General features: G+C 39.9%; 1 protein-coding gene across 7 annotated transcripts in view; it reads left to right on the top strand.

Moving 5' to 3' along the window:
* The window catches only part of si:dkey-91i10.2 (uncharacterized protein LOC555224 homolog), a 60,077-nt gene that overhangs the window by 30,948 nt on the left and 14,096 nt on the right, over positions 1-15,033 (top strand). For all 7 annotated transcript variants that reach the window (XM_044215740.1, XM_044215736.1, XM_044215734.1 and 4 more), the window contains 2 exons: positions 5,585-5,732; positions 11,519-13,242. In XM_044215740.1, the coding sequence (XP_044071675.1) occupies positions 11,579-13,242 (1,664 nt within the window). In that variant the 5' untranslated portion in view covers positions 5,585-5,732; positions 11,519-11,578. The remainder of the gene's footprint in view (positions 1-5,584; positions 5,733-11,518; positions 13,243-15,033) is intronic.

The raw sequence follows: 15,033 nt of genomic DNA, 5'->3' as shown, positions 1-15,033 counted from the left end.
TGTAACAAATATTTGAGACGTGTATGAGGTGTGTTTGGTTTTATCTTAATCTGCATTGTAAGTGATGTTTTCTGGTTTGAGGCTGTTTTAGCCCTTATGTTTTGCCACACTCCCTAAAAGGTTTTGATGCATTTAAATATATTTTTGCCCAAATCTGACATGTAGAAAGTGAGAGTAGTGTCCACCCCACATGAGTTTTGTTTGTCAGTGTCAAGAGAGTCCCATGTCACACATATAAATGGCCAGTATAGTGAGACTCCACCTAACATCTATCTTTGGAGACGGCAAAGGTGACTAATTTTCACAACGTAAGACAAATATCAAAACGTCCATAGAAATGACTCAAACATTGACCCCTGACTTTGGAGACTGAAATGTTTGAAAAAAGCCCAATCACTGCATATTTTAACAAAGCATCTAAAAACTCCCTTGTTTACTTTGGTTTGGTTTTGATCGTATAACTTTTTATTGTGTGGTTAGTACACTTTGTGTCCTTTTTTTATACATTATGTCCTCTGCTAAAGCACTTTGTAACCACAGTTTTGAAAAGTGCTTTAGAAATGTATGCACTCACTTACTGACTTCTTCACTGCCCATAAGCTTGCTCAGGATGTTCCAAACAGTCATTGATTTGCCAAAATATGTGGAAATATACTGCTTCTGTAATATGCTGTTGCTGTCTCCAAGCTCTGAAGCTCTGCTGGTATTAGTGTGTCTTGCCTTATTTTGCTAGAACTACTCTGAGAAGCAAAATACTGAACATACAGATAAACAGCGAAAAAGTAGATTATGCTGCAGAGGTGGCTGGCGAAGTGTCTGTTGTGCAATTTTGCCAACTGAATTCAAGCTTACAGGCTCTGAAGGAGCAAACTAACTTATTTACAACCATCTCTCCAGCTTACCGGGGATAAATGTTTGATACCCAAAAATAGATTTTGGCTAGAGTATCCCTTAAACCAGGAGTGAACTGTTGAGGTATGTAGGAGTCTATGACAAGCTTGAACATGTAACAGTGTTAGCTAAATGTCATGCAAATGGAAAGGTGTAAGATTTAAATACAGGCAGTGATAGTGTACATTTTGCATGTGATGTTGACTATGACTTTTGAACTGTTTCGTCACCTTTCGAGCCTTCTCACCTCACCTGAATGCCTTACATTTACACGCTCTGCTCCCTCTGTCACAGTGTAAGTCACTGTGGTTGCAGGCTTGTGTTATTGTGGTTTCAGGGGCTCATAAAAGAGAAGCCAGCCGGCTGTATTTCAATGTTCGCTGGTGGCCGCAGTCTTCAGGCTCGCTGTTGTGCAAAGTGAAATATCACAGCAGCCGTCAGTGTTCAAGCCATGTTTGAGTCCAGACTGCATGCCAGCACACAGTGTGTGGACAGCAGTCTGCCATTTTCTGCCACATGCTGAGTGGCACACATAGCGTGTCTGTGCACTCAAGCACATGCACACCCACTCATTTGTAGTACTACCATGAGAGAGTTTCCTTGACCTACAATACATTAAAGTAAATTTACTACACTAATCAATATTTTTATATTGCTTTTTGGTCAAATTCTTTCTTAGTTTGTAACTTTTCCATCTTACACATATAGATCAAATTGCCTGTTAAAGTTGTCCTCTTAACTTTACTGCCACACAGTGCCCAGGCATGACTGAGCAGGTTTATGTCATTTAGCCACTCAGAAGAATGTTTTCAAAAAGCTCTATTTTTTTATTTGAAAACTCCCAACCAGTGAGGATAAAGGTCCAAAATGGAGGTAAAAAGAGTCATTTAAATGTATTTGGCTTAGTGTGTGGACATAGTCTCAGTTTGTCTGACTGTGTGTCCTCTCTAGTCTCAGCCTCACAGTGAGCTCTGTCAAGTCTATCACACCCCTGCTGTGCCTTCCAGCTGTGCTAACGTTAGCCTGCCTTTCACTCACACACAGCACAGAGCTTCAGATTCAGACACCTGCTGAGCCACAGCACACATTGGTGGGAGGTGAACACATTCATGCCATGGCATTTTTAAGGGTGTTTTAAAAATTGTTACCTCAAACCACCATGCTTCTTATCAGAGTTCTGACTAATGTTGAGTAATTTTACACCAAGTTCTTGTTGTAAATTTAAATGTTTGTTTTCTGTAAATTCTGAATTAAATATTTTATTCTCATATGCCCTAAATTACAAGGTTAGGTAATGCAATCCACTACAACAGCCGTGCAATATGTACATTTTACAGCATTTTTGTAAAACTTAAGCTGTAAAGTTTTTGTTGACACTGTGTCAGAGAGGTGTTGATTCTATCTAACTTTTGAAGACTGTAGTTTGTGATGTTGTTATATTGGACTAGATTATATTGTTGTATTTCTGTGTTGTTGACCTCCCACTTACACACATAAGGGGAAATATTAGAAAAACTATTAGAATAACTGAACAACATAATGCAGTCCAGTACAACACTAAAGATACTTTCAGACAGCGAGTGGATAAGAGTTGAATCAGTACCTCTCAGATACAGTGTCAACAAAAACAGCTTCATAACGGTAGGATTTATTGCAATGCTGTTGTATTTGATTGCTTTAGATTGCAAATGTGCACCTAATAAACTGGTAATAGTGTAGTTTAGAGTGTCTGTAGTTTAAAATATGTCATTTCTGGGCATATTTTTATGTTATTATTATTCTAAATTGATTCCTTTGGTGCCTTTGGTTTCCTATCTTATTTTTTATATTATTCATTCATACATTGTTTGCTGTGCATGTCATTGTTTATCTGTGGAAGTCTAAGTTCTGAAATCTGACACTTGATGGTTGGCAGCAAAACAGCAACAGAATCACAAGCTAAGTTAGGATAAGGGATGTCATTTTTACAGTTTGTACATTAATGCATCATTCCAACAGAATTTAAATAAATCTGCACTTTCAACAGAATTTTCATGCTTTTGAAAGTAAGAAATAAATACAGACATACAAAGACATGTTTATGGGTAGGGGAAAGTATATTTGGGCAATATATTTTATATATGGGATATGAAAACTATTCTTTTTATTGTGCTATGTTTTGTTCTGGAGGCACACATAATGCACACTCTGCGGAAACAACAATAAAATCTTATCTATCTATCCATCTATGCATCTATCCATCCATCCATCCATACATACATACATCTATCCATCTATCTATCTACCACTGGATTCTTTTACTTTTAGTCCCTGTTTTCTCTTGTGGATCAGGATGTTTGTGGATGCAAGAGTGATTCTCGTGACAGAGAGCAGAGTATGTTTACTTCTTTTAATATATCTGACTGGAACCACAGTCTGAAATAATATATATTTATGAAGATGAAGTGATGACATTTTCAGGAGAGTAATGTAAAGAGGTGTGTGAGGCTGAGAGATTGCCAGACAAGGTGTCTCTCTCTCCTTCTCTCGCTCTCACGCACATATGCACATACGCACACCACAGCTGGATCAGACAAATGGAGGCGTGAGTCTGCATGTCTGTAGGGAACACTGGTGGTGTCAAAAAACATGGAGCACATTATTATCACCTCTTCTACCACTACATAGGATCTGAAAGGCATTCAGTCTGCAGCACACAGACACACAGACACACACATACACAGAGAGAGAGAGAAATCAGTAATAAGACAGCCTGCATAGTCTGCTCAGAAACGCCTCTGCATAGTTCTGAAGTGCCCATGAGGAGAGGATGAATGAAACAGGCCGGAACGGTAGGGAAATGGCTCAGTGATTTAAACGCTTGCCGGATAAAAAGAGAAAAAATAAAATAAATAAATGGGTTACTTCAGTCTGTGCCGATAACCAATTTCTTATTCCCTCTCTGAAAAGCAGTTTCAGTGGGACTGTCAGAGCGAGGTTATTCTGTGAGCAAGACGGCTGAGAGAAGAGAAGTCTCCCAGTGTGCAAAGTAGAGCTGAAGATACAGAACTGAGCTAATTCAGAGTCTTAAAATCTGTTTTAAATCAACAGATCTGGTGACAAACAAAATGTGGATGAAGTAAGTTGGATCATTTTTGCAGAGGAGGAGCAGGAGCCTGCATGGGAAAGAAGGGAGGATCCACTGGAAGCCCTGTCAATCATCCAGCACTCCTGGGATGGAGGAGGGGGTTCATTTCTAAGTGACAGCTACTTGTCAAAGCTTTCGATGTTGCAGCCACAGCACTTTCCATCCCAGCATCCCGCAGGGGGAGGGGAGGGGTTGAGGGGCTGGAGATTTGTTAACGTCAGTGACCTGAGCTTTGAATGACAACATTTGGTTTCTCATTGAGTGGCTGAAGATGATGAAGTTGTGGATGCAGGGTTTAGTGGAGCAACCGTATTTTAAAGATGAGATGGAGATAATTATTTTTGTTTTTTGTGAACTGATTATTCATCATTCCTGCAGAGCGGCGTTTCCCAGTCTGAGTTGTGTCTTTGATCTGAGCTCTTTCTGTAATGCACAGTTCAGTCTCTTTTGTTTTATTTTAGGCCTGCTGGCCTACATTACATTCATGTCTGCCATGTAGTTATGTCTGGAATTTGTGTCGTTTATCTCACTGCTTTTCTTCTTTTCTTTGTGTCTAAAATTACATTTTTTAAGTTGACATTTTGAAATGCAACTTGACATCGAGTTTCAATTCATTGATGTCATAGTGTTTTACATATTTACAGTGTTTTAAGGAAACAGCTATTTATTTCTTTAACTGTACATATGTTCTTGTACTCCTGCTGCTGCTTATTTCATTCATTCCTTATTTGAAAGGGACACTTCACAACACATATTTGCATCAGATTTGTTTATTTTTCTTATTAAAGTGATAGCAGTGGCAGCAGTGTATTAATTAATTAATTAATTGAATGTTAATTTGATTCTTTATTTTTCATTCTTTAAAAAAAAATGTATTGGACAAGGACAAAGCCCAATACACATATTGCACCAGATTTATTTTATTTTATTCTATTTTATTGGGTTTTTTTTTACTTGGACAAATTTGTAATTTAATTTAATTTTAATTTATTTTATTTAACTTAATTTTATGTTATTTTATTTAGTAATTTATTTAACAAGGACAAATGTCTAATTTAATTAATTTTTTGTTTATTTTCTCTGTGGTCGCTGGGTGGTCACCACTGGGTGGTCACCACCAGTATTTGTTTCCTCTCTTAACCATAACTGTTGATTATATTCAATATAAACTGTTGTTAATGAAAATGTGTGTTGTTGCTTGGAAATATAACATTGAATAATTATCCGCAGGCTGTTTTCAGCACACAGACATACTGTATACAAGCACTTGGCGTGATGCATGTAATCTGCTACTCTCTCCTGACAGAGAAACACTAATTATGTAATTGACTCAACATCTAATTCAATCTGCGAAAGGAGGACATGGTTTGTTTTACAGTATCAGGATACATCTGCCATTCAAGCCTTAAGTCTCTGTTGCTCTGTGTGTCTCTCTCCTTGTCTACCAGAGTGAAAAGCACTTGGCAGAGCGATCATCTCCACTGTGGTAGTTTTTTGTTATGTTTAGAAAAAGCAGCTCATTGATTGATATGCTTTTTTCTTCTTTTTCTATCTCTTGACTTGTAGCTCAGGGCCACGTCTGTCTGGCTCAGTGGAAACTCCAGACAGATCACTGTACTGAGAGGAGACTGAGAAGAGGAAGCCGGGCACTTTGGGATCTGAGCCAATGACCTGTAGGAGGAGAGAAGCAGCGTAGAAGCTTGATTAAAATGGGGTAAGTTTAGAAGATCAGACAGCACGCTGCCAGCAGCTGCAGGAACTGCTGGCTGGAACAGGAGGATTTGTTTCCAAACCTGATCTCTGCAACATGATGCTCACTGTTAGGTAACCTCTGCCCAGTCAGAGAGGAGGAGAGATGTGCTGATAGCAAAATAGACACTGACTCACATATGACACAGTGATGTACACAACACATTGTAGAGAGAATTACACAGTAACAGCAGCGCCTTATGGCACAATGACCTGCCACATTCTATAGAAATTCTACCAAAACCATAAAACATTTTTGAGGGTTTCTTGTTGTAATCATATGCTTTTATTGTGAGACTTTATCCAAAGTTATGCCTAAGTGAATGAGATCTCAGCAATGACTTCATTGCCAATTGCCAATTGGATAATTTCATTCAAATAATTTTTAGTGTGAAATCCAGTACAGTATTTCACATGAAAAAGGCAAACATTTGAGACAAGTCAGAAGAAAACCAACATACCTCTTGTTTCATAGATTTTTTGACTCCCTTTTCCCTTTATCTTCTGATGCCTCAGATTTATCTGGGGACCCCTTGGGGATACCGATGCCAAGGTCAGGAACAATTGTCCTCAGGACAACCTCATATTGTCATAAGATACTGCTTAGCAAGAGCTTAGCAAGTCTTGATTAGTTTAGTAAAATATTCATGCTCATCCATTTCTGCATTATAGTGGTGACAAAACTGCTTTTAACTTTTGTTGTTATGACAAAAAACATTTAGACAGGATACGTTTTTGTCTTAACAAAGATATCATGAAAACGAAAAATATAAATTGCTATTGGGCTTCTTTAAAAGACACTCTGGAAACCAGCCAATCCTGTGTATTTCAAAAAAAAAAATTGTGAATTACATTGAATAATAATAATGCATTAACAAGTCATTTAATCTTAGATTCAGCCTTGAAGACATCTTTTATTCTACCAAATTTCCAGGTGTTCCGGGTACAGGTTTCATAAAAAAAGTTTTAGAAATGCATCATTGTCTTGAAAAATTAGATAAATCACTGCATTAGAATCAAGAAAGATTACACTTGATTCTACAAATTTCTTTACATTGACTTGTACTAAGAGGTGAAATAATCTCAGCCTAATGGCATAATTTTGTTTTTGTTTAGACAAAATACAATACATAGCCAAAAGAAAATGACACCAATACAATATGTGATTGTCGATCTCTTTCCAAAACCATGGGCATTAATCTGCTGCTATAACAGCTTCCACTCCTCTGGTTTCAGGCTTTGCACCAGATTTTGGAACCTGGCTGCAGGGATTTGCTCCCATTCAGTCATAAGAGCATTAGTGAGGTCGGACACTGATGTTGGCCTGGCTCCCAGTCAGCATTCCAGTTCATCCCAAAGGTGTTAGATGAGGTCGGGCCTCTGTGCAGGCCAGTCAAGTTCTTCCACACCAAACTGGCTTCTTTATGGACCTGGCATTGTGGGGCATTGTCATGTTGAAACAGGAAAAAGACAAACAGAAACTGTTACCACAAAGTTGGAAATATCATATAAAATATATTATAATATGAATATAAAATATCATTGGATGCTGTAGCATGAAGTCTAAAGCATGCCTAAAACAAGAAAAAACAGTCTAGACCAAGAGTGCACAAAACAGACGTGTCCACACACTTTTGGCCAATTTCAAATTTAAGGATTCAAGTGTATTTAATAATACAGACACTGACAGTGAATCTGATCACATAAATGATTTATTTCCTCATTTTGATGCTGTCCTCTTCACGCACTCTGCCATCGTATCTGGAGAAACCAGCCCCTGTGCATGCTGGGACATGGTGGCTGATTTACTGTTCTGCTGTTAGGGATGAGTTATTTCTCAGTTAGCTCCGGCGACAGAGGGAGCAGAGAAAGTGCGGACCTCCAGAGAGCCTTTATACTGGCAGTAATTCAACCAGAGAAAGGCAGAGAGAGAGAGAGAGAGAGAGGCAGAGGCATGCTGAGCAGCATGCTGCCTGCTCTTCAGGCACACACGTTCATGCTAATTAAACCCAAATTCCACATATCAACGCTTTTCCTCCAATAAAAAACTATGCATACAGACATATTTGTGTCTGCCAAACAGGATAATAGGAAAAAGAATGCAGAGGCCAAGTGCTCAGTCAGTTTCCCATGCAGTAAGTCCAGGGAACTTTAAGGTGGTCTTCAATGAAAGATTACAGTAGAAATGAAAACATTCTTCAGGCACTCTTTGGCAGAGCAAAGGGAAAAAGCATATTAAAAGCCATTATTTAGTCGGGCATAATAATGGTTATACACCAATCGGTTTTGACCTCACAAGGTCTTCATCAGCACAGAGATAATAATGGACAAAAAGCGATAAGATCATATAATCCATGAGACAATGCAAATTTGTCAACTGTCAGATATTTTCCCTCACCGTTTATGCCATGGTAATCATTCCTTTAATACCTCTGGTCATATTAAATCATTGGGAATGTTGCAAATTAATGAGCAAGCCTGCTTTATGGCAATATTGGATTTTTGGGCATGCTAGCGCCGTGGCTCTGGATGGCAACGTCTGTCTGTCTGGCCCACTGCTGTGATCTATGAAATTTTGTGCAAATCTTCATGGTCACCAGAGGATGAATCCTACTGACTTTGGTGATCCTCTGACTTTTAATTTAGCGCCATCATCAAGTCAAAATTTTAATTTGTAGAAATACTTTGATTTGTGGCTGAATATCTGCAAAACTATTGAGCTCTACTTTTGTGTTTAGTGCTAATTGGCAAATTTTAGCATGCTAACACGCTAAACGTTATACCTGCTTAGCATCAGCATGTTACCATTGTCACTGTGGGCATGTTAGCATACTGATGTAAGCATTTAGCTCAAAGCCCCGTTGTGTCTAAGTACAGCCTCACAGAGCTGCTAGCATGGCTGAAGACTCGTAGTCTGGCTATGCAATTTGTGTATAAGTATGATGATATACACTGATTTATCAGGTATTTAATTCACTAGATTAACCAAAAACTGACACTCCTGTTTGTTTTTTGTATTCATTAATAGTTTCTCAAAAGATATTCTAAAAAAATGTATGATAACAATATATATCAATATAGAATTACATATATCGGGATAGAGATTTTTTTCCATCACATAACTAAATGTCAAACAAATACAAAGAAAAGACACAATCACAATATCAAAATATCAATAAAATAGGGATTATAAAATAATCAATAGGTAATTAAAGACTAAGCCTGCCATTATTCTACATGAAGAAAAACCAACAAAGCATTAATCAGTCTGTCAGGATGGTGTATGTGAGTCAAAATAAACTAAAGTGTGTGTGTTTATGGTAATTAAGCAACATGTCAGCCAGTGCAACAGTGTGGCACACTGATATATTTTTAATAGTTTTTGGACACAATGGATTTGGATGCACAATAGCAAGAGACAATACTTGTTAGTAGTTCAATTCATTGTTGTTGGGTTTGGTCTTTTCATGTGATTTGTAGACAATGAGAAAAATATAATATATCTTCAGCCTTTTCCTTGAAGAATGTTGTTTATAAAATGAGAAAACCCTGTGAATTAATTTCCATCGACTTCCACTGAGTTTGAGTCCTCAGTGTTGAAAGGATTCACTTTAGATCAACAGATTAATGTTGTTGGTTTTTGTTTTGGAGCACCATTCATTTAATAAACAGCCAACAAATGGGATTTGAGGGAAACTGCCTGTGCTTGTTATGTTGGAGGTAACTGATTAGCGCTGATCGCAGCCTTGCTTACCTCCAACCATGTGAGGAATGGAGATTTGTCTATTATGCCTACTGCAAAGCTGCAGAGAAGCGCAGCGGCCTGTTCGTGCTTTGGCATTAGGGAGCATTTGAGTCTAAAAATGATTTGGGTTTTATTATTCACATAATGCATCAGGGATGAGCCCTCTGAGTCCCTGTTTCATAATCATAGTCATAATCACAGCAGTAACTCTGCACTGCTGACTGTGATGTAGACAGAATATGAGATACGGATGATGGGCATTTGGGTTGGGCGGTCAGCATGCTATTTGTACACCCAGTACCATCTTGCCAGCTCTCTCGGCTCCTGGCTAATCTACCATTGCTGTCTGATTTGTCAGAAGGAAAGAGCAGAGCCGGCCGCCAGCGGACAGCCGAGCAGTTATCTTCATTACTGTCCCCTCAGCTTACCGCTTTCTCTTAGCGTCACACTCATTTCCTCTCTCTGTCTCATCTTTCTCCTTTTTTTTCTCCCTCCTGCACTGTCTCACTCTCTGTATCTGTCTCTCTATCTCATGTTTTAATAGCCTGACAAGCAAGGCAATAATCCCTCTATTATTATTCTTGCTGCAGAGAAAGAAAAAAGAAAAAGCCCGAGGGGGTAGACAGGGAGCCATTTATATAAAATGAATGTGATTATTCTGGTGAAGGAACCGTGCTTCAGAGACAGTGTCTCTCTGTCCAGAGCTGTGGTTATCCAATATTCCAATATGTGTGTGGACTGTGCTGTCGTCCCTGTGGCTGAAGACCACTGCTAAGTCACATGGCCAAAGCCAGTGCATAAAGTCTGAACTGTGGTTTCAGTTATATAATTATAAGAGCTGAGCTATATTGTCAGGCTAAGTTTAACACAGACCATTAAATAGTCTTGTCGGATAAAATAAGGGCAAGGTGGTATTGTTGAAATCATTATCACAATATCACCAAGAATATTTTTTTGATGTTGATCTATGTCACAATATGACAAATGTACACAAAATTACATATAGAATAATCAAATTGATGTTTAATGCAGTGAACTTTGTGTGTGTTATTTGGTGTGAAGTCATTTTGTCAGTTTTTAATTACAATTTGCTTGGAAGCATTAATTTAGATAACTGGATTTTGTAAAACAGTAACATGATATGATCATATCATCACAATATGAGTCATTTTAGATCATTTCCCAGCTTTAGGTAGCAGAATTGTTATTGTAGTTCCCCCCCCCCCTTTTAGATCAACTTTAGTATCTGACTTTCAGGTGCAGGATCAGATATTCCAACTCAAGTTGTGCAGCCAATCCTTGTTCAGAATCACAGAACAGAGTTTCAAATTAAATTCTAATAGACATCTTAAAGTTTCCAAAAATACTGAACATACAGTACTTATCTGAATCTGTATTTGCAATTTGTGCATAAAGTGACTGTTGTGCATAAAATGATGCACATTCAATCCAGAACCTTTCTAGTTGATCTTATGATGCAGCCATTGAAACATGGTATCTTGAGAGCTTAAGTAAAGTGTTTTTGAATGTTATACAGGTTAAGGTTTTTGGACTTCATTGATGACTGTGGAAATCGAGTCATCAATAATTTTTGCTCTTAAATTGTATTACCATGCCACAATAATGTAATATTGATTACAATGAATGCAGACTTGATCTTCACCGGTGATGGATTTCACAGCTCAAACACAAAAATGTTTAGCTGTGATGTAAAGTGATTTGTGGTAAATAGGCTAAAACGTAATGGTTTTTAGTGGTATGGTCTTTTAAGAGTAAAATCAAGGGTTTTAGAGGTTTAAAAGTTAATATTTCATAGTGATATTGGTGCAGACATAATTACAGCTTACACAGTTTTCTCTGTACATACTGATACTTACAGAAAAAGAACACAACAGGACCATAAACACAGTGTGAAAGGATGCAAGACAGGCTCAGTTGTTGTCTACATAAATGTCTATGTCCTACATCTCTGATCTTTGTCATACATTATGTTTTTGTGCCTGCAGGCTGCAGATCTTCGTACCTGCTGACCGTGTGTCTGAGGGCCGCTCACTCAGCCCACAGCCATGCCAGACGTAAAGCCTCCACCACTATGTGACTATCCCTCGACCTCCTCCGCGGGCTCTCCTGCTGGCTGTGCCTCTCCCCTCGACCTCATCATAGACATGGAGCCCTGCATCGCCAACCTCCCCCTGTCCCCCGACCCCTTGTCCTCCTTCCCCCGACACAGACCCAGCGTCCCTCACTACTCAGGCCTCCAGGGGCCTCCCTACCCACTCATGGCCAGGTGTAACAGCAGCACCCTGCTCACTAACTTGGGGCTTAGGTACTGCTCCAGCAGGCATGGGCCTCTGGGGTTGGCGCCGGGTCAGGGGCTGGCCCCGGACTCCTGCATCAACACAGGAAGCAGCGGCAGCAGGCCTTACAGGAGTATGGAGAACCTGAACTGGAACACTGTGGCAGATTCTGGCCTGTGCGCATTCAGTGCTGCCCCCTACAGGAGCGTGGACAGTGAGTTTATTTTACGCTACACCTCCACTAGCCACTGGTGTGGCGGGCCTCCAGATGGATCTGTGGTTGGGGCCCATGGACTGGTACCCAACCCTGAGAGCCTGGCGTTTTACCCTCGACATGGGTTGCCCAGGAAGGACCTACCGCTCTTCCCTCAGTTGCTATTTCCAGGTGGTGTCGACGAATGGGATGCAAGGAGGGGCCTGAGGGAGAAACTCCGCCTCCAAAGTGCGAGGTCATCAGTTGAGCCTCTGAAGTCCCTCCCATTGCGGCCTCAGGTGACCCTGGGTGCTGCACCCATCGAACGGGAGGGTGTGCATCATGTGAATTCAACAGGTGCTGGGTCCAGGCCACTGTGCACAATGCGCATCACCAGCCCAGAGGAGATCAAACAGGAGGCCCTGAGGCGCTTACAGCTCCGGCGGCAGAACAGCAGCCCAAACCTGGCTCTCCACAGCTCCCCATCCAGCCCAAAAGTGGTTAAGACATCCTACACAACAGACAACATTGCAGGTAACAGGAGTAGATCAGATTCTGCATTCGAGCGCTGCAGAGCTCCTGTGGGACGCCTACATATCCCTACGTTTGAGGAGTTTAAGAGGATGAGGCAGAAGGAGGGAGAACAGAGTAAAGACTCCACAGCGGGTTCAGTGGTATCTGGAAAACCTGAGGCTGACTTTCCACAAGAAGACAGTAAGATACCTCCTTCTAATCGGACTGTCCCTCAGTCGAGCTCTAGTGGAGGAAACAGACAGCAAGAAGACTCAGATGAGGTGGAGGGAGAAATGAGCAGAGGTGAAAGGACAGGCAACAGTGGTGAAGCCCTGCAGACTGCCACCTCCTCAGAGAAACCTTCCTCTAACATTGTGAGCAATAACAGCACTGCAGCTCACGCCTCCTCCTCCACCTCTTTTGCCAGCACATACTCTCCCATTCGCACAGGCCCATCTCCACGTTCACCCCTGCAGCCCCTAGCCAGCTCAGCCCAGGAGAAAGCTCCCGCTGCAGGGGGAGATGAGAGGAGTAGCAGGCGTAGGAGGAGCAGTCTGGAACCAGCTGGGTCAGTTCCCTTCCCGCCCAGCAGGGAGAACTGGGAACGGCCCTCCAGCTGCTGCCCAGCGATCCTTCTGGAGGGGACAGACCTGTCCAGCTACGGAGCCAAGATCTATAAGATGAAGGATGGCCTCATCGGCTCCGCACTGGACCTCATCAAGAAGAGGTTAGTTTGGGAGGGGGGCAGGAGGAGAGGAATGAGTGGGGTGTATGTGTTTATTATTGTCAGAGGTATTCAGATCCTTACTTAAAAATAGCACAATGTTAAAATACTCTATCACATGTAAAAGTCCTGCATTCAAACTTTTATGTAAGTACATTTTGCTGATTATTATATCATTTATATAACAGAAGCACCATTCAACGGAAAAGCTCAAGTAAAGTACCTCAAAATGTATTTGAATATATACTTAGATACCATTATACTTTCAACATTGAGCACTGTATGTGTTTATTGTTCAATTTTACAAATGTAGGTGTAATTTCAGTCCCCTACATTGAGTTACTGAGAACATTTCAAGTGCTCAGTTAACAGAAATTCAGCTCTTATTGTGAAAGCAGCTCTAGTTTCATACAGTAGGGATAACTTTGCCATTGATTTGCTGTGTAGCATCCAGACCAGAGCTGTAGACTTGAGCCTTGACTTGATCCAAAAGACCTGAAAACAGCTTTGACCCATACACACAAGGTTTTCACACATGCGCACACAGTCAACACACATAAGATGTCTGTGAGTGCTGCTTGTACTTAAGTACAATTTCTTTTATTACATTTTTATGTATGACATTTTTCCATTAATGTATTTGCTACTACACTACGCTACTTGCTACACTTCTACTTCACTATATTTCAGAGCAAAATATTGTACTTTTTAATCATTTTATATTTAAAATTTTACATACAATTCATGATGAGCATATAAAATATAAAGCACTTTATAACTTAAATCATCCAACTGTACATACAGTAGAAAGAACTTACTCCACCTTCACCAGCTACAATATTAAAATGTTACTTACATGTTAATTATTATTATTATTTTATTTAAATCCCCGGAAAACACACTGAGGGAGAACCCGCATTTACAATGGTGCCGAGGTACATACATACAATAAGAGCAGACACAACAAAAAGCATCAAAGAAAGCTAGGAGGTAGCAATGTAAGGCAAAAAACAAGGTAAAATTAACAATGTTGAAAGGTGAAGGTGCAGGAATTGACAACAAAACAAATAAATAAGAACAATTAAAGATTAAAAGCCATAACAATTACAATCAATAACATTAGCAATAATTACAATCAATAAAATCACTAATGCATAGTGATACTAATCCTGTAGTGCCTAATTGGCAACAAACACTCCAAAAGTTTAGCAATAAGCTATCCAGCTGTCATTGTGGTAAATGCATGGCTTGAGTTTGTTTTTACATGACAAACACTAAAACACTAACCTGAAGCAGGTGAGTCTTGGTGATGGGTTGCAGTGGGCTCGCAGAAGTTGGCTGTGGATGTTAAGGTTGATTTGTAGCGCAGTCTTGCAGTTCATGGATTTTCTTTGACTGTTTGCATTGTAAAAACTGTTGTGCCTCCTGCCATCCAAACACACCAACTAAGTGCACAGGTGCATTATATTGTGTAATAGTGAGGGCCAGCACCATGACCATGTTGTTGCCTGGAGTGCAACTGCCCAGATACAAACTTTAGCAATAAATTAAAGCACACATATTGGCTCCAACACATCCAATGATACAATATGTATAAAATAACATTCTGAAAGGGGCCATTTGGCATAATGAGTACTTCTACTTCTGATACTTAAAGTACAATTTGCTGCTGATACTTCTGTACTTTAAGTAAAATTTTTGAGGCCAATATTGTCATCGATATCGGTGACACAATTTCAATATTACCTGAAATATACCTTTAATATTTCTTTACTGTCATTTCTTGTTAGTTGT

Source organism: Siniperca chuatsi, linkage group LG12 (assembly GCF_020085105.1).
Source record: "Siniperca chuatsi isolate FFG_IHB_CAS linkage group LG12, ASM2008510v1, whole genome shotgun sequence".
Classification (NCBI taxonomy): domain Eukaryota; kingdom Metazoa; phylum Chordata; class Actinopteri; order Centrarchiformes; family Sinipercidae; genus Siniperca; species Siniperca chuatsi.
Note: the sequence above shows the minus strand (reverse complement) of the source record. Positions and strands in the feature narration are given on the sequence as shown.